This window comes from Monodon monoceros, unplaced genomic scaffold (assembly GCF_005190385.1).
Source record: "Monodon monoceros isolate NGI ecotype Baffin Bay Population unplaced genomic scaffold, NGI_Narwhal_1 Super_Scaffold_21, whole genome shotgun sequence".
Taxonomy (NCBI): domain Eukaryota; kingdom Metazoa; phylum Chordata; class Mammalia; order Artiodactyla; family Monodontidae; genus Monodon; species Monodon monoceros.
Genome location: NW_021703778.1, coordinates 16,230,405 through 16,252,651, shown reverse-complemented (window position 1 = coordinate 16,252,651; position 22,247 = coordinate 16,230,405). Strand labels below are relative to the sequence as shown.

At 35.1% G+C, this 22,247-nt stretch overlaps 1 protein-coding gene across 26 annotated transcripts in view; it reads right to left on the bottom strand.

Moving 5' to 3' along the window:
* CCDC7 (coiled-coil domain containing 7) overlaps positions 1–22,247 on the bottom strand; it is a 287,188-nt gene that overhangs the window by 176,338 nt on the left and 88,603 nt on the right. For all 26 annotated transcript variants that reach the window (XM_029236341.1, XM_029236344.1, XM_029236348.1 and 23 more), the window contains 2 exons: positions 12,306–12,371; positions 10,110–10,331 (listed from right to left, as the gene is read on the bottom strand). In XM_029236341.1, the coding sequence (XP_029092174.1) occupies positions 10,110–10,331; positions 12,306–12,371 (288 nt within the window). The remainder of the gene's footprint in view (positions 1–10,109; positions 10,332–12,305; positions 12,372–22,247) is intronic.

Sequence of the window (22,247 nt, the reverse complement as noted above, 5' to 3'; positions counted from 1 at the left end):
GGAAGGTTAAAAGACAAAAGTAGTAAAATTATCTATATTCACAATAAGCATTTAAGGGATACACAAAACAAAAAGATGTAAAAGATGATGTCTAAAACAGTAATCATGGTGGAAAGGAAGTAAAAATACAGGGTTGTTAAAATTCATTTGAAATTAAGAAATCAGAAATTGGAAATAATCATATATATATTGAGAGATTCCTATATATAAATCTCATGGTAACCTCAAACCAAAAACCTATTATAGACACACACACAAAGAGAAAAGAATCCAAACATGACACTGAAGACTGTCATCAAATCACAAAAGAACAAAAGAAGAAAGGGGAAAAAAGACCTACAAAACCAAATCCAAAACAATTAACAAAATGGCAATAAGAACATACTAATCAATAATCGCACTAAATGTAAACAGAATAAATGCCCCAATCAAAAGACACAGACTGACTGAATGGATACAAAAACTAAATATATATATATATATATATATATATATATATATATATGGTGGCTACAAGAGACTCACTTCAGATCTAAGACATACAACAGACTGAAAGTGAGGGGATGTAAAAAGGTATTCCATGTAAAATGGAAAGCAAAAGAAAGCTGGGGTAACAATACTTATATCAAAAATAAATAGACTTAGAGATTATAACAAGAAACAAAGAAGGGCATTAAATAATGATAAAGGGATCAATCCAAGAAGGTAAAACAATTGTAAATATATATGTACCCAACACAGGAGCACCTAAATACGTAAAGCAAATATTAATAAACATAAAGAGAGAAACTGGCAGTAACACAATAACAGTAGGGGACTTTAACATCCCACTCACATAAATGGACAGACAATCCAGACAGAAAATCAATACGGAAACACTGACTTAGATTACACATTAGACCACCACTACATTAGACCACGTGGACTTGTTTCTACTCCCTCATGCTGCAGCATGAGTCCCAATAAAACCTTGCCTCAATTTCTTGTCTGACCTCATCAATCTCTATTCATTAAAGAGTCCAAGGACCCTGGTCAGCAACAGTATCTCACAGAAAGGAGCCTGTACACTTGTCTGGAGCCCCAATTTTTTGACTGCTGCCCAGGACACCTCTAGTTTGCCCAGTTCTGGGGGCCAGCAGGGCTTACACTTGCAGTCACATGGGGCTGTACATATTTGCATCCTTTAAAAGCTATTAGCGGAGGGTCTCACTTCAAATCAGCCTGAATCTAGGAATGAGATCTCCCCTCTAAGACACTGGTCTAGGAACACCCTCAATAACTGAGAATTATTACAACTAAAATAGGCTGCTTGGACAACAACAAAGGTTTGAGAGACAACCCAGACCTAAGGCAGGGTTGAACGACAAGGTCACCTTACACAAGGCCATCCAAACAAAAATAACATTCAGAGATACAAACCACTATATATAAAATAGATAAGCAACAAGGATACACTGTATAGTACAGGGAAATATAGCCATTGTTTTGTAATAACTTTAAATGGATTATGAGCTATAAAAATATTAAATCACTATGTTGTACATCTGAAACTAATACAATACTATAAATCAACTATACTTCAATTTTAAATAGACAGAAAAAACATTAATGAAACAGTGATAAGTAACACCTGAGAAAGGGTTCAAAGTAATGGTCATAATAATACGCTCACCAAACTAAGGAGAATGGAACACAGTAGGAACTTCAACAAAGAGAAAGAAAATGTAAGAAAAATCCAAGAAAAATCCAAACAGAAGTCATAGAGCTAACATCTCTAATTATTAGAGAAAGATAATCAAAACTACAATGAGGTATCACCTCACACTGGTCAGAATGGCCATCATTAAAAATATCTACAAATAACAAATTCTGGAGAGGGTGTGGAGAAAAGGGAATCCTCCTACACTGTTGGTGGGAATGCATACTGGTACAGCCACTATGGAAAACAGTATGGAGGCTCCTCAAAAAACTAAGAATAGAGTTGCCATGTGATCCAGCAAAACACTCCTGGGTGCATATCTGGACAAAATTATAATTCAAAGAGATACATGCACCCCTATGTTCATAGCAGCACTATTCATAATAGCCAAGACATGGAAACAACCTAAATGTCCATCAACAGTTGAATGGATAAAGAAGATGTGGTACATATGCACAATGGAATATTACTCAGCCATAAAAAAGAATGAAATAATGCCATTTGCAACAACATGGATGGACCTAGAGATTATCACACTAAGTGAAGTCAGAAAGAGAAAGACATACCATATGATATCACTTATATGTGGAATCTAAAATGTGACATAAATGAACTTATCTACAAAACAGAAACAGACTCACAGACACAGAAAACAAACTTATGGTTACCAGAGGGGAAAGAGGGTAGGGGAGGGATAAATTATACAGAATGGATAAACCACAAGTTCCTAATTTATAGCCCAGGGAACTATATTCAATATCCTGTGATAAAGTATAATGGAAAAGAATATGAAAAAGAATGTATGTGCGTGTGTGTGCGTGCGTGTGTGTGCGTGCGTGTGTGTGTATATATATATATACACACACACACACGCACACACACACACACATATAACTGAATCATTGTGCTGTACAGCAGAAATTAACAAAACATTGTAAATCAACTACAGTAAGTCCCCTACATATGAACCTTCAAATTGCGAACTTTCAAAGATGTGAACATGCGTTTGCATGTCCAATCACGTAAGTTAGTTCACATGTCTGGTGTAAACTGTCATGTGCATGCATCCTCTACAAGTGGTTGTGCTTTTGTGTACTTTACTGTACAGCACTGTATGGAGTACAGCAGTACAGTATCTTTATTTCAAGCCCAGGATGTCCGGAAGCAAGTGTAAAAGCAGTGGTGATGTAGCTGGTACTGCTAAGAAGCACCAAGCGATAATAATGGAAACAAAAGTGAAAATAATTGAGAGAGTGGAGCGACAAGAAGAAGAAGTACTGAAGAACTGAAGAGATTCACAGTGCAGGAAATGGCAAGGGGATTTTCTTTATTTGAGGAAGCAATGTTAGTTTTTGAGGCATAGGACCTGAATGTAGAACAGTACTCATGAAGGTTGCAGCAGCCATTCAGAATGCAATCCAGAGCTACCATGTCATCTATGACAAGAAAAAAAGAACTACTAACTAGACATCACTGGAACCGTTTTTCAAGAGGATAGTTAGACTTGAATCCAGCAAGGAACCAGAACCTGTGTCATCAATGTCAGGCGTGAGTGAAAATGCAGCTTGCCCTCCCTCTCCTATTTCTGATCCTTCAGCTCTACCATCTCCCACCTCCACTCCCTCCTCCAGTCTATAACTCTTTTTGCCTGTTCACTCGATGCCAGCTGTTGTACTGTTCTACTGTACTTTTCAAGGCACTGTACTATAAGATTAAAAATGTTTACTTTTGTGTTTGTTTTTTATGTATTACCTGTATGAAAAGTATTATAAACCTATTACAGTACAGTACTATATAGACAATTGTGTTAGTTGGGTACGTAGGCTAACTTTCCTGAACTTATGCCAACAAAATGGACTCATGAACATGCTTTTGGAACAGAACTCATTCGTATGTAAGGGGCTTACTGTATACTTCAATAAAATAAATTTAAAAAAATAAAAATTAAAAAATAGAAGCCAGAGAGCTAAAGAATACAATAAATTAACTGAAAAATACACTAGAGGGGTTCAAGAGCAGACTAGATGAAGCAGCAGAAAGGATAAGAGAACTCAGACAGGGCACAGGAACCCACCTAATCAGAGCAGCAAAAATTAAAAAAAAATTTTTTAAGTGAAGATAGCTTAAGGGACTAACAGGACAACATCAAGTGGACTAACAGTCACATTACAGGATTCCCAGAAGAAGGAGAGAGAAAAAGCAGAAAGCTTTTTTGAGGAAATAATGCGTACAAAATCCCTAAGCTGGGGAAAGAAACAGGCATCCAGATCCAGGAAGGCCAGAGAATTCAAAATAAACTGGACTCAAAGAGGTCCACACCAGGACACGTTATAATTAAAATGTCAAAAGTTAAGGACAAAGAGATAATTTTAAAAACAGCAAGAAAGAAAAAAAAAGCAACGGGGCACCTCCATTAAACAGTCAGCATATGGACTTCCCTGGCAGTCCAGTGGTTAAGACTCCACTCTGTGCTTCCACTGCAGGGGGTACGGGTTTGATCCCTGGTCAGGGAACTAAGATCCCGCATGCTGCATGGTGTGGCCAAAAAATTAAAACAAAAGAAAAAGAAAAAAAAAGGAGTCAGCATATTTTTCAGCAGAAACATCACAGGCCAGAATAGAGTGTTGTGATATACTCCAAGTGCTGAAAGAAAAAGATTCCCATCCAGTACTCTACCTGGCAACATCTTTGTTCAGAATTGAAATAGAGATAGTTTTCCAGACAAGCAAAAGCCAAAGGAGCTCATCACCACTAAACAAGACTAACAAGAAATGTTTAGTGACTTCTTTAAGCTAAAAAGAAAGGGTGCTAATTAGTAACAAGAAAACATGTGAAAGTGTGAATCTCACTGACAAAGGTAAATATATAGTAAACGTAGTGAATGAATCATTTATAAAGTTAGTGTGAAAGTCAGAAGTCGAAAGCAGTAAAAATAACTGCAACCACAATAATTAGTTAAGAAATACACAAGACAAAAAGATGTAAAATGTGACATCCAAAACATGAAACATGGCAGGGGGAGAGTAAAAATGTAGAGCTTTAGAATGTATTTAAACTGAAGTTGTTATCAACTTAAAATAGACTGTTACAAATATAACTTTTTACATGAAAGCCTCAAGGTAACCACCATGCAAAAACCTATAGCAGATACACAAAAGATGATAAGACATGAATCTAAGCATACCACTAAAGAAAGCAAACCACAAGGGAAGAGAGAAATAAGGCACAGACAGTGAAGGGATGGGAAAAGGATATTCCATGCAAGTGGAAACCAAAAGAAAGCTAGAGTAGCTATACTTCTATCAGACAAAATTTGAAACAGAAACCATAACAAGAGACAAAGAAGGGTATTACATAATGATAAAGGGGTCAACCCAACAAGAGGATGTAATATTATGCATGCAATATAGGAGCAACAAATATATAAACCAACTATTAATTGACCTAAAGGGAGAAATATATAGCAATGCAATAATAGTAGGGGACTTTAATACCCCACTTACATCAACGAATAGATCATTCAAACTGAAAATCAATAAGAAAGGATTGTCTTTAAATGACATATTAGATCAGATTAACTTAACAGATATATATAGAACATTCCATCCAAAAGAAACAGGATACAGATTCTTCTCAAGTGCACACAGAACATTCTCCAGGATAGATTACATGTTAGGCCACAAAACAAGTTTTAACAAATTTAGGATTAGAGTAAAATCATATTATCTTTTCCAACCACAATATTATGAAAATAGAAATAAATTACAAGAAGAAAACTGGAAAATGTACAAATATGTGAAGATGAAACAACATGCTACTGAACAACCAATGGGTCAAGAAGGAAATTAAAACAGTACCTTGAGACAAAAGAAAATGGATATACAACATACTGAAATATAGGGGATGCAATGAAAGCAGTTTTAAGAGAAAAGTTCATAGTAATAAATGCTTAACTCACAAATAAGAAAAATTTCAAATAAATAACATAAATTTACACTCTGAGAAAAAGAAGAACAAAGCCCAACTTTCGTAGAAGAAAGGAAATAACAAAGATCCCATCAGAAATAATGAAATGGAGTCTAAAGAAATGACCAAAAAATAATCAATAAAACCAAGAGCTGGTTCTTTGAAAAGATAAACAAAAATGACAATTAGCTAGACTCACAAAGAAAAAAAGATAAAAGGCTCAAATAAATAAAATCAGAAATAAAAGAGGAAACATGACAACTGATATCACAGAGATACAAAGGATCCAAAGGGACTACTATGACAATTATACACCAATAGTATGGACAATCAAGAATAAATTCATAAATTCCTACAATATACAACCTTCTAAGACTGAATCATGAAGAAAGAAAAATTGAACAGACTGATTACTACTATTAAGGATAATGAATCCATAATTTTATTTATTATCTCTGGAAATTGGCATTGTTAGGGATATTTATTCTTTCCTTGTTATTTTCTGAATATTTTAAATGTTCTACAAAGAATACATGCTGTTACAATAAATACATACAAGTAACAGTATAAAAAAGAAAATAGCCTTGTGGGTTCTTGCTACTAAGTTTAACCTCATATTCAGTACATTTATAAAGCTAATGATCATTTTCCCTGGAACCTATCAGATTTTCCAGTGTTTGTTCACAGTGATTTCTTCAAATCCAGATACTTTTACTAAAAGCAGAGAAATTGTCTACAGTAAAGATGCAGGAATAAAGATGCAGACATAGAGGATGGACTTGAGGACACAGGGAGGGGGAAAGGTAAGCTGAGACGAAGTGAGAGAGTGGCATGGACATATATACACTACCAAATGTAAAACAGATAGCTAGTGGGAAGCAGCCGCATAGCACAGGGAGATCAGCTCGGTGCTTTGTGTCCACCTAGAGGGGTGGGATAGGGAGGGTGGGAGGGAGACGCAAGAGGGAGGAGATATTGGGATATATGTATGCATATAGTTGACTCACTTTGTTATACAGCAGAAACTAACACACCACTGTAAAGCATTATACTCCAATAAAGATGTTTAAGAAAATAAATAAATAAAACTCCTTACAAACAAAAGTCCAGGACCAGGACACTTTCCTGGTGAATTCCATCAAATATCCACAGAAGGATAAACACCAATCTTTCTCAAACTCATCCAAACAACAAAGAGGAGGAAATATTTCCAAACTCGTTTTACAAGACCAGCATTACTCTGATACCAAAACCAGACAAGGTCACCACAAGAGAAGAAAATTACAGACAAACATCCCTTAATAACACAGATGCAAAAATCCTCAACAAAATGTTAGCAAACTGATAACAACAATCTATTAAAAGGATCATACATCACGAGCAAGAGGGATTTCTACCAGGGCTGCAGAAATGGTTCAATATCCACAAATCAATCAATGTGATATACCACATTAACAAAATGAAGAATAAATGTTGTATGATCATCTCAATAGCTGTAAAAGAAAAAAACATTTCACAAAATTCAACATTTATTTATGACAAAAACTCTCAACAAAGTGGGTATAGAGGAAACGTACTCAACAAAAAATAGGCCATGTATAAAAAACTCACAGATAATGTAATACTCAAAGATGAAAAGCTGAAAGCAATTCCTCTAAGATCAGGAAGAAGAAAAGGATGCCCACTCTTGCCACTTTTAGCAAACATATTATTGGAAGTCCTAGTCACAGCAATTTGGCAAAATAATAATAATAATAATAAAAGGCATCTACACTGGAAAGGAGAAAATAAATCTGTCACTATTTGCAGATGACATGATAGAGAAAACCCTAAAGACTACCAAAAAACTGTTATAAATATAAAGTTGCAGGATACAAAACTGATTAACAAAAATCTATTGCATTCCTATACAATAAAAATGAACTATCCAAAAGAGAACTTAAGAAAACAATGCCACTTACAATTGCATCAAAAAGAATAAAATAGCTAGGAATAAATTTAACAAAGGAAGTGAAAGACCTGTACACTGAAAACTATATGTCCTTGATGGCGCAAGACACAAATAAGTGGAAAGATATTCCATGCTCATGGATTGGAAGAATTAATATTGTTAAAATGTCCATAATACTGAAAACAATCATCAGGTTTGAGGCATTCCTTATCAAATTTTGAATGGCATATTCACAGAAATAGAACAAACAATCCTGAAATTTGTATGGAACCATAAAAGACCCTGAATAGTCAAAGCAATCTTGAGAAAGAAGAACAAAGCTGGAGGCATCATGTGCCCTGACTTCAAACGATATTACAAAGCTATGGAAATCAAAACAGTATGATATGGGGGGAAAAACAGACATCAATCAATGGAACAGAGTAGAGAGCCCAGAAATAAACCCACACATATATGGTCAATCAATTTATGATGAAGGAGCCAAGAATATACAACGGAGAAAGGACAGTCTCTTTGATGAATGGTGTTGGGAAACTGGAAAACCACATGCAAAGAATGAAACTGGACCACTTTCTTACACCATACAAAAAAATTAACTCCAAACGAATTAAACACTTGAATGTAAGACATGAAATCATAAAACTTCTAAAAGAAACATAGACGGTAAATTCCTTGACATAGGTCTTATTGAATTTGGGGGGTTTGACACCAAAAGCAAGACATCAAAAGCAAAAATAAACAAGTGGAACTACATCAAACGAAAAAGCTTCTGCAGAGCAAAGGAAACTATCAACATAATGAAATGGCAACCTACTAAATTGGGGAAAATCATATATCTAATAAAGGGTTAATATCCAAAATACATAAAGAACTCATAAAACTCAATTGCAAAAAAAAAATAGTTTCAATCTGAGTAAAAAATGAGCAGATGATCTGAACAGACATTTTTCCAAAGAAGACATACATATGGCCAATAGGTACATGAAAAGATGCTCAAAATCACTAATCAACAGGGAAATGCAAATCCAAACCACAATGAGACATCACCTCACACCTGTCAGAATTGCTATTGGCATAAAGACAAGAAATAACAAAGTGTTGGTGAGAATAGGTAAAAGGAAACCCTTGTGCACTGTTGGTGGGAATGTAAATTGGTGCAGCCACTATGGAAAAGAGTATGGAGGTTCCTCAGAAAAACTAAAAATACAACTACCAGATGATCCAGGAAATATCCACTTCTGGATATTTTTCCAAAGTAAATGACAACACTAACTGGAGAAGATATATGCAGTCCCATGTTTAATGCAGCATTATTTACATTAGCCAAGGTATGGGAACAGCCTATGTGTCCACTGTTGGGTGAACAGATAAAGAAAATATTATATATATATATATACACACACACATACATAAGTGCATGCACACACGCACACGTGCACACACACACAGTAAAATATTATTCAGCCATGAAAAACAATGAAACCTTGCCATTTGTGACAACATGGATGGACCTTGAGAGGATTATGCTAAGTCAAATAAGTCAGACAGGGAAAGACAAATACCATATGATCTCACTTACATGTGGAATCTAACACAAAATAAAACAAAAACTAAGCGCATAGATACAGAGAACAGATTGGTAGTTGCCAGAGGCAGGAACTGGGGGTGGGGGCTGGGCAAAATGGGTGAAGGGAGTCAAAAGGTACAAACTTCCACTTGTAAAATAAACAAGTCTAGGGGATGTAATGTACAGCATAGTGACGACAGTTAATAATACTACACTGCATATTTGAAAGTTGCTAACAGAGTAAATGTTAAAAGTTCTCATTACAAGAAAAAAAGTTCTGTAATTATGTATAGTGATTCATGTTACCTAGACTTGTGGTGATTGAGTTACAATATATGTAAATACTGAATCATCATATTGTATACCTGAAAATAATATAATGTATGTCAATTATACCTCAATAAAAAATGTTTAAAGATAAAACATTATTTTATATCTGACAAGTCTGTATTGGATCAACTGTTCTGAACAAAAAAGGAAATATCTGGATTACCAAAAACCCACAAAAATCAATACACAGTTAATTTATAGATTCAAATTCCATATAATAATGAACTGATATAACCAAAAAGCAAAAGGCAAAATTCCAAGCAAAAGATAGTGCATAGAAAAATTTTTTAAATAATATACAGGGCTTCCCTGGTGGCGCAGTGGTTGAGAGTCCGCCTGCCAATGCAGGGGACACGGGTTCGTGCCCCAGTCCGGGAAGATCCCACATGCCACAGAGCAGCTAGGCCCGTGAGCCATGGCTGCTGGGCCTGCGCATCCAGAGCCTGTTGCTCCGCAACGGGAGAGGCCACAACAGTGAGAGGCCCGGGTACCGCAAAAAAAAAAAAAAAATTATAATAATATACAAGTGAAGTAAATAATAATATAAAAGGTTAAACTTCTTACAACACTTATTACTGTTTTGGTTATTTCCTTACCTGTGGATGTTTAATTTTATCATTTTCTTTTTGTCCACCTGAATCTGCCACTAGTGTTTTTCTTGTGTCTTTCTCCAATGGTATATATTTTGAATCTTCACCTTTAACTTTTATTTTATCAATACCCATTTCTGCTGTTGTCTTGGTCTTTCCCTCACTTTTAAGTAACTCCATTTCTTGATTTTGGAAATAGCCAAGTTGCTCCTTAGCTCTTTCAGCTTCCTGTTTTTAAAAAAGTAACTTTGTCAAGGATTATTTCTATGACATTTTCCTGCCAACACGACAACTTTCAGGAATCTTCATATATTCATGGACACACTGGTTCTTAATTTTATTTTTACAGAGTTAGAGGAAACTAAGTTAAACCACTGGTATAATCCATAGTTTAACAGATCCAAATTAAAATTTAAAACTATGAAGAAACCTCTTCTACTTAAAGGGCTATTTTTATACGTAAGAGGTTCTACTGGCCACTGTTTTTTAAGGCTCTAATTATAATACAGGTACAATAAAAGTTAATAAAATGCATACATTATACAAGAATGTACCCAAGATAATTAAGATCTGTAATGCCAAATAATAAAAGAAAATGTGAAAAGTAATTTATTTCTAGAATAAATTTTTTAATGTCACTTTAACAGAAGTTATTTGTATGAAAGAAAGAAAAAAGTTCACAGTCTCACCACACACAGAAAGCTCACTGTTAACATGTTGATATATACTCTTTTTAAGTATTTCTAATTATAGCTAGTGCATATGTGTATATGTATTTTTAAACTTTTATCTAGATTGGATCATACTATACATAGAGGCATAATATGCTCTTTTCATTAAATAATGTCATAAGGTATGTTTTCATGATGATAAATATACATCCAAATCAGAATAGCTAACAGAAATATATTTTAATAATATACCTTAATTAATTTAGCAAATTTCTTATCAGTGGACATATTGGTAATTTTTAAAAATTTGCTATTAAAATTTTTCTATTCTACATACTTGTACAAAATCTTTGTACATTTTTTTCTTTTTTACAATAAATTTTTAGAAATGGAATGGTTCACTGTAAAGACTATGTCTTTCCAAGATTTTTGTTATGTATTTTCTTCCAGAAAAGTATCAATCCATACTGACAATAGAAGTATGTGAAAGACTGCTCATTGCAGCATAAATCCACAAATACTCGTTATTTCTGTTCCTTAAATTTTTAACAAAATGGTAGGTAAAAAATATGTATCCCTCCGCTATTTTAAAATGCATTTATTTGATAACTAGTAAGGATGAATATATTTGTATGCATTTATTGACCATGTGTGTTTCTCAATTATGACTTGCCTATTTGTGTCCTTTGTCTATTTAGGAGGAAGAATATCCATATTTCCTGTAGATTTGTAAAAGATCTTGATATAAAACATTTTGTAAAGATTTTCCATTTATCTTTGTATCTCATGAATTTTTTAACCATAAAAAGTTTTATTTTATATATAGCCAAATATATTAACATATTCCTTTATGGTATAATGCTTAGGAAGCCTTGTTCTAGCCAAGACATGTAATTGTTACTCAGTGTTTCTTCCAATATATTAATAGTTCATTTATTACTTTTGGATCTTAAACCAATCCGCAACTTATTTTAGTGTATTACATTAACTAGAAACCCAACAATGTTTTCACAGTAGTTTATTGTGACTATTTTATCCTTCTATGAAAAAATTTTAATAACTAAAACTATAAACTATAGAATTACTATATTCATTTGAATCTGTTTCTGGACTTTTCATTCAGTACCAAATCCAGAACCACGCTGCTTTAGTTATTGTGTTTTTATATTTTATATTGACTTTTGGATGAGCAAATCCTCCTTAATTGTTCTTCTGTGAAATCACCAGTTTCTTATCTCAATATATCCTATAATAATTATGCTAATTTCAAAAAAAACCCATTTGTATCTAGAAATAAATTGCTTTAAGCTTGTATATCAATTTTCTTTCTAGCTTACTGTTTTGGAAAGAATACATACTAAATTTTATTAATATATTTCCATTGCATAAAATGAGAATACTTTAAACCTGGCAAAATAATACAATATATAGACCTATTAGTTTACAAAGTTAAAATTATTCATTTAAAAAGTTGTTTATAGATATTTTCTTCCCTTGTTAACAATTTCAAAGGAACATGATATCTTTTTACCTGTAAAGCTTGTTTCAGTTGTTCCCGAAGAACTCTGTTCTCAATTTTCAGAGCATGTGCTACTTCCTAGGATGTAATATGGGGGGAAAGTATTCATTGGTATTTTTATTAATTTATTATCATAATTATTACTTTTCTAAAGTGCATAGATAGCCAAGATGATGATTTGAGCATAAACATTTACTGCACACTTCTCAGGCAGAATGGTGGATAACTTCTGTAGCTATAGCTTCCTATTGATTTTCCATAGGAAAAGTGACCTTGAATCTACGAAATTATAACTACAGTAAACATTTCATTACTCCTTTTCTCAAGGCCTGAAATATTTAAATACAAATATTTCAAATTTTAAGAAAAGAAGCAACTCTACTCTTAACACAAAAGAAATATAGTTCTGATTTTGTGAGAATGAGTAGATTCTACTATGCATGGAAAGTCTCAAGAATTCTCCATCAGATGGAAGACAGCTTGAGGAACCATATCTAAAATCCCCAGTTTCTTTCTTTCCTTTTTTTTTGATGATAGCCATTCAGACTGGTGTGAGATGATATCTCATTGTAGTTTTGATGCATTTCTCTAATAATTAGCAATGTTGAACATCTTTTCATGTGTCTCTTGGCCATCTGTATGCCTTCTTTGGAGAAATGTCTATTTAGGTTTTCTGCACATTTTTTGATTGGGTTGTTTGTTTTGATGATATTAAGCCACATGAGCTGTTTGTAAATTATGGAGATTAATCATTTGTCACATCATTTGCAAAAAAAAAAAAGTGATACAAATGAACTTACTTACAAAACAGAAACAGGCTCACAGACTTAGAGAACGAACTTATGGTTACTATAAGGGAAGGGTGGGTGGAAGGGATAGTTAGGGAGTTTGGGATTGACATGTACACACTGCTATATTTTAAATGGATAACCAATAAGGAACTAGCACAGGGAACTCTGCTCAATATTCTATTAACAACCTAATTGGGAAAAGAATTTGAAGAATAGATACATGTATATGTAGCTGAATCACTTTGTTGTACACCTGAAATTAACACAACGTTGTTAATCAACTATACTCCAATATAAAATAAAAAGTTAAAAATAAAAAGTCCCTGGTTTTGATTCTGGTATAGCAGAGCAAGTTCCTACTGGACAAACCCTGTCACACATAACAACCACAAACTCTAAACAAAATACAAATATCAACACTAGAGAGCAAACAAGAGTAGGTAGATTCTTGAGAGAAGCTGACACTTGGAAGAAGGGAAGAGTCCTACATAAGATCCTTGTTTCCCAGCTTCTAATCTGAGGGCAAACCCTCTGAGCCAGGCAGAACCCTAATAGCTAATTAAAACAAACAAACAAACAAACAAACCTGAGTTTTTAGACCTTACAAACCAGGGTACAGAGTTCAGGGCAACCACAGCCACTGGAAAGGTTAGGGGAAATCACACAAAGAAGGGAGCTGGAGACAGGGCGCCCGAAACCATTTGTACAAACTACACAAATCTACCCCTGACCCCTTAAGCATATATGCATAAGGAAGATTCTAAACAGCCTAGCAAAGCTATAAGAAATTAAATGTGATTTAAGCTGCTGCCTAAATACAGAATTTTCATTTTGCACTCAATCATGTTAATAATAAATTAAAGCAAAATAAATCAACAAAAATAGTACCAATCATAAGAAGAATATAGCAGAATCCAGAGCTTCAACAACATGACATTCACAATATCCAAGATACAATTAAGAATTATTTGAATCTGAAGAAACAGGAAAATGAGACTTACTCTTAAAAGAAAAGAAAATTTACAGGAAAGGTGGTTAAAGATGGGGCACAGCAAGAGCCTGGACTTACCTCCTACCATGGAATCAGCAAATATATACCTACATACAGATCAGTTCCCTCTGAAAAGAACTTTAGAACTAGCCAAACAAGTGCTCCACAACAAAGAATAAAAAGGGACTATATCAAGACAGGTAGGAGAGGCAAAGAAACACTCTCACCAGAAACCCTACCCCCAGCATGACAGCACACTTTAGAGAGGGATCTCACCAGACAGGCACTTTTCCCAGAGGAGCAAGGGATGCCTCCCGTATCAAGCACCCTGGCTCCTGGGATCTACACCAGAGAGAGGAACCCCTGAAATGCCTTGCTTTGAAAACCAATGGGGCTGACATCCAACGGTCCCAAAGTGCTATAGAAAACTGAGAACCCCCTCCCCGCAAAGGGTTGACATGTGGTCTCACTCACCTGGAGACCCAGGGAAATAACAGCGGTCTGAAAAGTGTCATGATTATATGTGAAGAGGAGTCATTTTCAAATCTAAAAGCATCAGCTGGAGGGGTGGTGGACAACAGAAACACTCCCCAGAAACAGAAGCACTGTCAGACACCATTATTGCACTCCCCACCTAACCTGCTAGCACAGGCTTACAGCTTGGATGCAGGGGTGAGCCAATCATGGCAATACCCCACTGCACTACTGAAGCCAGAGAGCTCCAGAGGCTGCAGTGTTCCCCCACTCCCTGGCTAGGATGGATAGGAACGAATGGTCACAGCATTTTCCTGCAACCTAGCTAAAGTCTGCAAGTGCAGGCAACTACTATACTCCCCCTCCCTCTGGCTGGGGCTGATGAATGCAAGCAGTCATGGTATTATCCCTCTCCCAGCCTAAATCTGACTCAACACTCCCCTGCCCCCTAAACTGAGGGTGGCAAGACTGAGAAGTCAGGGTCTAAACCCAATGCATGCACACAGACAAGGCACTCTCAATGCTGCATTGCTAAAGCCTGTGGGCAGGCAGTCAGGTCATTTTCCCATTGCCTTCCTGAAGCAAGAGAGCAAGACCCACCCCCTACACTCTCCAGCTACCCAGCTAAAGCCAGTGGGAGTACACAATCTACACAAGGGAAACCCCCTGATCACTTAGCCCCAGTGGCCCATGGGGCTGGTGTTCCTGAGTTCCATGGGACTGTAACATGGAGACAGTTATTGGCAGGCCACCACCCTCAGCCTGGAGCTTCACCCTGAGGGACAGGCTTCAGGTTTACCACACTTGCGGAGGCTAAGGACACACTCCCAGGAAACGTAACCAGGGAGACATCAGGTTTGTGTACCCCCTTGGCCTCACCACAGCTTGACAAGACTTCTGAGGAAGGAGCTTATATACTCATCAGGAGCTTTGCTTTTTGCAAATGTTGCCCAGGGGACACCTCCAGATCTCCTGGTCTGGAGACCAGCAGGGATTACAATTGTGGCCCCACAGCACAGTATATATCTGCACACTTTAAAAGCTACTACCTGAGGGCCTGGCATCCAATCAACCTGAAACTAGGTGTTAAATCAGATTCCTCCCCTTGGAACACTGACAGGGCATGGCACACCATCGATAACAGAAACACTTCAAGAATTAATCAAACAGCACCCCCCACAAAACCAGGATGGGTAAACGTTCTGAACCCCGCTCTGCCCATGCAGTAAACAGGCCACAACTTGGCCAGGCAAGGGCCCCAAGTTCTACCTAGCCCACACAGAGACCTAGCTACAACCAGGACAGGCAAGTGACTCAAACCTGTGCACCAGCCTTGGTTGCATCGCAGCTGGTTGATGCAGCCCACTGTGAGGGATGCCCATGAAGTGCCTGACTCTTGTGGTCAGGGAAGATTGCACTTTTAGGCCACACAGAACAGCTCCTACACAAGACCACTCCTTCAAGGCTGCAGGAGGTAGTTACTTCCCCTAATACCTATAGACAAACACAGAGAGACAGGCAAAATGAAGAGACAGAGGAATATATGTTCAAAGCTATAGACCAAGGCGAATCCCCAGAAAAAGGCCTTAATAAAACAGAGATGACCAACCTAAAAGAGTTTCAACCTAAAAGATTTTAAAGCAATGATCATAAAAAAGCTCACCAATTTCAGGAAAGGAATGAATGAGCATAGTGAGACCTTCAACAAAGAGACAAAAAATATAAGAAAATACCAAACAGGAAGTTATAATGAACTGAAAAACAAGCTAGATAGGTTCAACATCAGAATGGATGAAAAAGAAGCACAAATAAGCAAGTAGGAAGACAAAGCAATGGAAAACACCCAGAAAGAGCAGCAAAATGAAAAAAGAATTTTAAAAAGTGAGGATACCTTAAGGGACCTCTAGGACAACATTAAACAAAATAACATTTGCATTTATGGGGGTCCCCAAAAGGAGAAAAGAGAGAGAAAAGGCCAGAAAAATTACTTGAAGAAATAATGGCTGAAAAATTCTCTAATCTGGGGAAGAAAACAGACATCCAGGTCCAGAAAACAAAGAGAATTCCAAATAACATGAACACAAAGAGAAACACACCGCTATACTTTGTAATTAAAATGGTACAAGTTAAAGATAAAGAGAAAATCTTAAAAGCAGCAAGAGAAAAGCAACTTATTAGGTACAAGGAAAACCCCATAAGGCTATGAAAAGATTTTTCATCAGAAACTTTGTAGGCCAAAAGGGAGTGGAATGACATATTCAAAGTACTGAAAGAAAAAAAGAAACCAACCAAGAATTCTCTACCTGGCTAGGTTATCATTAGGAAATGAAGGAGAGATTAAGAGTTTTACACACAATCAAAAGCTAAAGAAGTTTATCACCATTAAACCAGCCTTAGAAAAATGTTAAAGGGACTTCTCTAAACTAAAAAGAAAAGGAACTAATTAATAGTAAGAAAAAATATGAAAGTAAAAATCTCACCAGAAAAGGTAAATAAATAATAAAGGTAGCAGATGGTTGGTTCACTTATAAAGCAAGTACACAGGATAAAAGACAAAAGTAGTAAAAGTAATTAAAATACAATAGTCAAGGGGTACATAGAATTAAAATATGTAAAATGTGTCATCAAAAATATAAAAACCTTGGGGGGTAGTAAAAAATATAAAGCTTTGGAATGTAACTCATAATTTACTATCAACTTACAAGAGACTGTTATATACATAGGATGTTATATGAAAACCTCACAGTAACCTCAAAGAAAAAACTTATAGTGGATAAACAAAAGAAAATGAGAAAAAAAACTAAAACTAAAGAAAACAATCAAATCACATGAGAACAGAGAAAGAGAGGAAGAAAAGAACAGAGAACTACAAAAACAGCCAGAAAACAATTAACGAAATGGCAATAAGTACATACATGTCAAATTTACTTTAAATGTAAAAGGACTAAACTCTCCATTCAAAAGATATAAGGTGGCTGAATGGATTAAAAAAAAAAAAACATTATATATGTGTCTATAGGAGACTCACTCAAACCTACCAAATGGAAGTGAAAGAATGGAAAAAGATAATGATACAAATGAAAACAAAGAGATAGCTGGGTAGCAATACTTATATCAGACAAAGTAGACTTTTAAAAAGACTGTAACAAAAGAGATCAATCCAACAAGAGAATATAACACTTGTAAACTTTATGCATGCAACATAGGAGCTCCTACATATATAAAACAAATATTAACAGAAATAAAGAGAGATATAAACAGCAATAGAATAATAGTAGGGGACTTTAATACCCCCACTTACATCAATGGATAGAAAATTCAGACAAAAATCAATAAGGAAACACAGGCCTTAAATGACACATTCAATCAGATGAACTTACTAGATATATACAGAACATTCCATTCCACAAAACAAGTCTGGATAAAAGTAAGCAGACTGAAAGCATACCAAGCATTTTTTCTGACCACAGTGGTATGTAACCAGAAGTTAATTACAAGAAGAAAACTGGATAAAAACACAAACACATGGAGACTAAACAACATGCTACTTCAACAACCAATGTGCCAATGGAGAAATCAAAGGGGAAATAAGAAAAATGAAAAACAACTCCAAAATCTATGGGACACAGCAGAAGCAGTTCTAAAAGGGAAATTCACAGCAATACAGGCCTACTTTAAGAAACAAGAAAAATCACAAATAAACAATATAACTTTATATTTAAAGGAACTAGGAAAAGAACAAACAAAGCAAAAGTTAGTAGAAGGAAGGAAATAATAATTATCAGTGCAGAAATAAATGAAATAGAAGCTAAAAAAACCCATAAAGGACCAATGAAACTAAGAGGTGGTTCTTTGTAAAGAAAACAAAACAGACAAAACTTTTGTCAGAATCATCAAGAAAAAAAAGAGTGTGTAAATAAATAAAATCAGAAATTAAAGAGGAGAAATTATAATTGACACCACAAAAATACAAATAACCATAAGAGAACAGTATGAACAATTATATGCCAACAAATTAGACAACCTAGAAAAAATTTCTAGAAACATACAATCTTCCAAGACTGAATCAGAAAGAAATAGAAAATATGAATAAACCGATTTATAATAATGAAATTGAAATAAAAATTCTAAAACTCCCAACAAAATTCCAAATGTGATGGCTTCACCGGTGAATTCTACCAAATGTTTTAAGAGTTAATACATATCCTTCTCAAATTACTCCAACAAACTGAGAAGGAGGGAACATTTCCAAATGCACTTTACAAAGCCAGCATTACCCCAATACCAAAACCAGGCAAAAACACTCCAAAAAAGAAAATTATAGGTCAATATCACTGATGAACATAGATGCAAAATTTCTCTACAAAGTATTAGCAAATGAAATTCAACAATACATTAAAAGGATCATACATCACGATTCAGTGGGATTCCAAACAGAGATGCTAGGATGGTTTAACATCCGAAAATCAATCAATGTAATATACCACATTAAAAAAAAAACAAGGAATAAATATTACATAATCATCTAAATAGATGCAGAAAAGCACTTGACAAAATTCAACATTTATTTTTGATAAAAAATTTCAACAAAGTGGGTATAGAGAGAATGTACCTCAATGTAATAAAGGCTATATATGACAAACATACAGATAACATAATACTCAATGGTGAAAAGCTGAAAACCTTTCCTCTAAGATCAGGAACAAGACAAGGATGCCCGTACTCACCACATTATCCAACATAGTGTTGGAAGTCCTAGCTAGAGCAATTATGCAAGAAAAATAATCCAAATTGTAAAGGAAGAAGTAAAATTGTCATTATTTGCAAATGATGTAATACTATTATAAAAACCCCCAAAGACTTCACCAAAAAACTATTAAGGTTGCAGGATACAAAATCAGTATACAGAATAACAAGCTATCAGAAAGAGAACTTAAGAAAACAATGTTAATTACAATTGCTTCAAAAAGAATATAATACCTAGGAATAAATCTAACCAAAAATATAAAAGACTCATACCCTGAAATTTATAAGAATGATGAAAGAATTTCCACAAATGGAAAAATATTCTGTGTTTGTGGATTGGAAGAATTAATATTGTTAAAATGACCATACCACCCCAGGAATTCAATGACTTCAATGTAATCTCTATCAAAATATCAATGGCATTTTTCACAAATAAGAACAAATAATTCTAAGATTTCTATGGTAACATAAAAGATCCTGAATAGCCAAAACAATCTTGAGAAAAGAAGAATAAGCTGGAGGTATCACATCCCCTGATTTCAAACTGTACTACAAAGCTATACTAATTAAAACAGGATGGTACTGGAGCAAAAACAGACACATAGATCAATGGAACCGAACAGAGAGCCCCAAACTAAAGCCACACTTATATGGGCAACTAATCTATGACAAAGGAAGCAAGAATATACAATGAGGAAAAGACTGCCTCTTCAATAACTGGTGTTTGGAATACTGGACAGCTGCATGGAATAGAGTCAAACTGGACTATTTTTCACACCATATACCAAAAAATCCACCTGAAATGGATTAAAGGCATAAATGTAAGACCTGAAACCATAAAACTTCTAGAAGAGAACATAGACAGTAACCTCTTTGAAACTGCTCTTAGCCATATTTTTTGTATATGTCTCCTCAGGGAAGGGAAACAAAAGCAAAAATAAACAAACGGAATTACATTAAACTAAAAAGCTTCTGCGCAGTGAAGGTATCAACAAAACAATAAGGCTACCTACTGAATGGGAGAAGATATTTGCAAATGATATATCGGATAAGGGGTAAATATCCAAAATACACAAAGAACTCATACAAGTCAATATCAAAAAGACAAACAATCTATTAAAAAAATGGGCAGAGTACCTAAAAAGACATTCTTCCAAAGAAGATATACAGATAGCCAATCAGTTCATGAAAAGATGCTCAACATCACTAATCATCTGGAAAATACACACAAAAACCACAGTGAGATACTCCCTTATACCTGTCAGAATGATCATCAAAAAGACAAGAAATAACAAGGGTTGGGGACATCCCTGGCAGTGCAGTGGTTAACACTCCACACTTCCACTGCAAGGGGCACAGGTTCAATGCCTGGTTGGGGAACTAATATCCCACATGCCGCACAGTGCAGCCAAAATAAATAAATAAATATATATATGACAAGGGTTGGCAAGGATGTGAAGAAAAGGGAATCCTAATACACTGTTGGTGGGAATGTAAATTGGTACAGCCACTGTGGAAAACAGCAGGGAGATTCCTCAAAAAAATTAAAAATAGAAGTGCCATATGATCCAGTATTTTCACTTCTAGGTATTTACCCTGCCAAAAAACCCCACTAATTCAAATAATATATGCACCCCTATGTTCATTACAGCATTATTTACAATAGCCAAGATATGGAAGCAAACTAAGTGTCCATCAACAAATGAATGGATAAAGAAAATGCAAGATGAACACATACACATATATACACATACACAATGGACTATTACTCAGCCATAAAAAATGGAATCTTGCCATTTGGAACATGGATGGACCTAGAGTGTATTATGCTAAGTGAAATAAGTCAGACAGAGAAAGACAAATACCATATGATCTCACTTATATTATCATCTAAAAAACAAAACAAACAGACAAAATGAAATGAAAACAGACTCGGATACAAAGAACAAATTGGTGATTACCAGGTTGGGGGGAGTGAAATAGGTGAAGGGTATCAAGAGATACAAACCTCCAGTTAAAAAATAAATTAGCCATGGGGAATGTTACATACACTGAAGGAATATGGTAAATAACATTGTAAGAACTTTGTGTGGGGACAGGTGGTTAATAGACTTATCATGGTGATAATTTCATAATGTATGTAAATGTGGAATCACCATGTAGCTCACCTGAAACTATCATAATACTGTACATCAACTATAATTTAAAAAAAAACCCACAAACATACATATACAAATTGCTTCAGGAGAAATGAAAGGGGAAAAATAAAAGAACAGACCTAGGAATTATAATATTGAAATATCAGTTCCAGAGGGATAAAAAGAAGAAGAAAGATAAACAATAATAAAATAAATAGGTAAATAAAACTTCCTTGAGATAAATTTTAAAATTTAAGATGTAATAAAAATTTCTAGACTTCAATGAGAAATAAGAGCAAGAAGTGAAGAGACGGGGTCCCAGAAACATCAAACTATTATACCCACCTGAAACCACTTACCCAAACTTTCAATGAGAGGAAAATAATATTCTATCTTGCTTAAGCCATTGAATTATATGGGATCTCTTTATATAGCAGTCTAGCCTATTTTCTAATAAAGGTACAGAGAATTAAAATAACCTAGATGTAATTGAATTTTGTAAAGAGAGAAAATAAGAGGAGGACAGAAAGAAAGGGAAAAAATATATACCCCACTGTGGTAGGCTACAAATAGCCATAAATTCTCTGCAGTAGCTCCCAAAGGTGAAATCTATTTCTTCACCCCTTGAAAATAGGCTAGCCTGTGACTTGCTTTGGCCAATAGGATGCAATGCAAATAGCACTATCTGAGGTCTGAGTTTAGGCCTCAAGAAAGTCTTCCAGCTTTGTTTTGTTCTCTTTCTACTGAGAATCCTTCTGTAGACTACCCAGGGCTGGCCTCCTGGAAGATAAGACTAAAAGAGGTCCTATCTGTC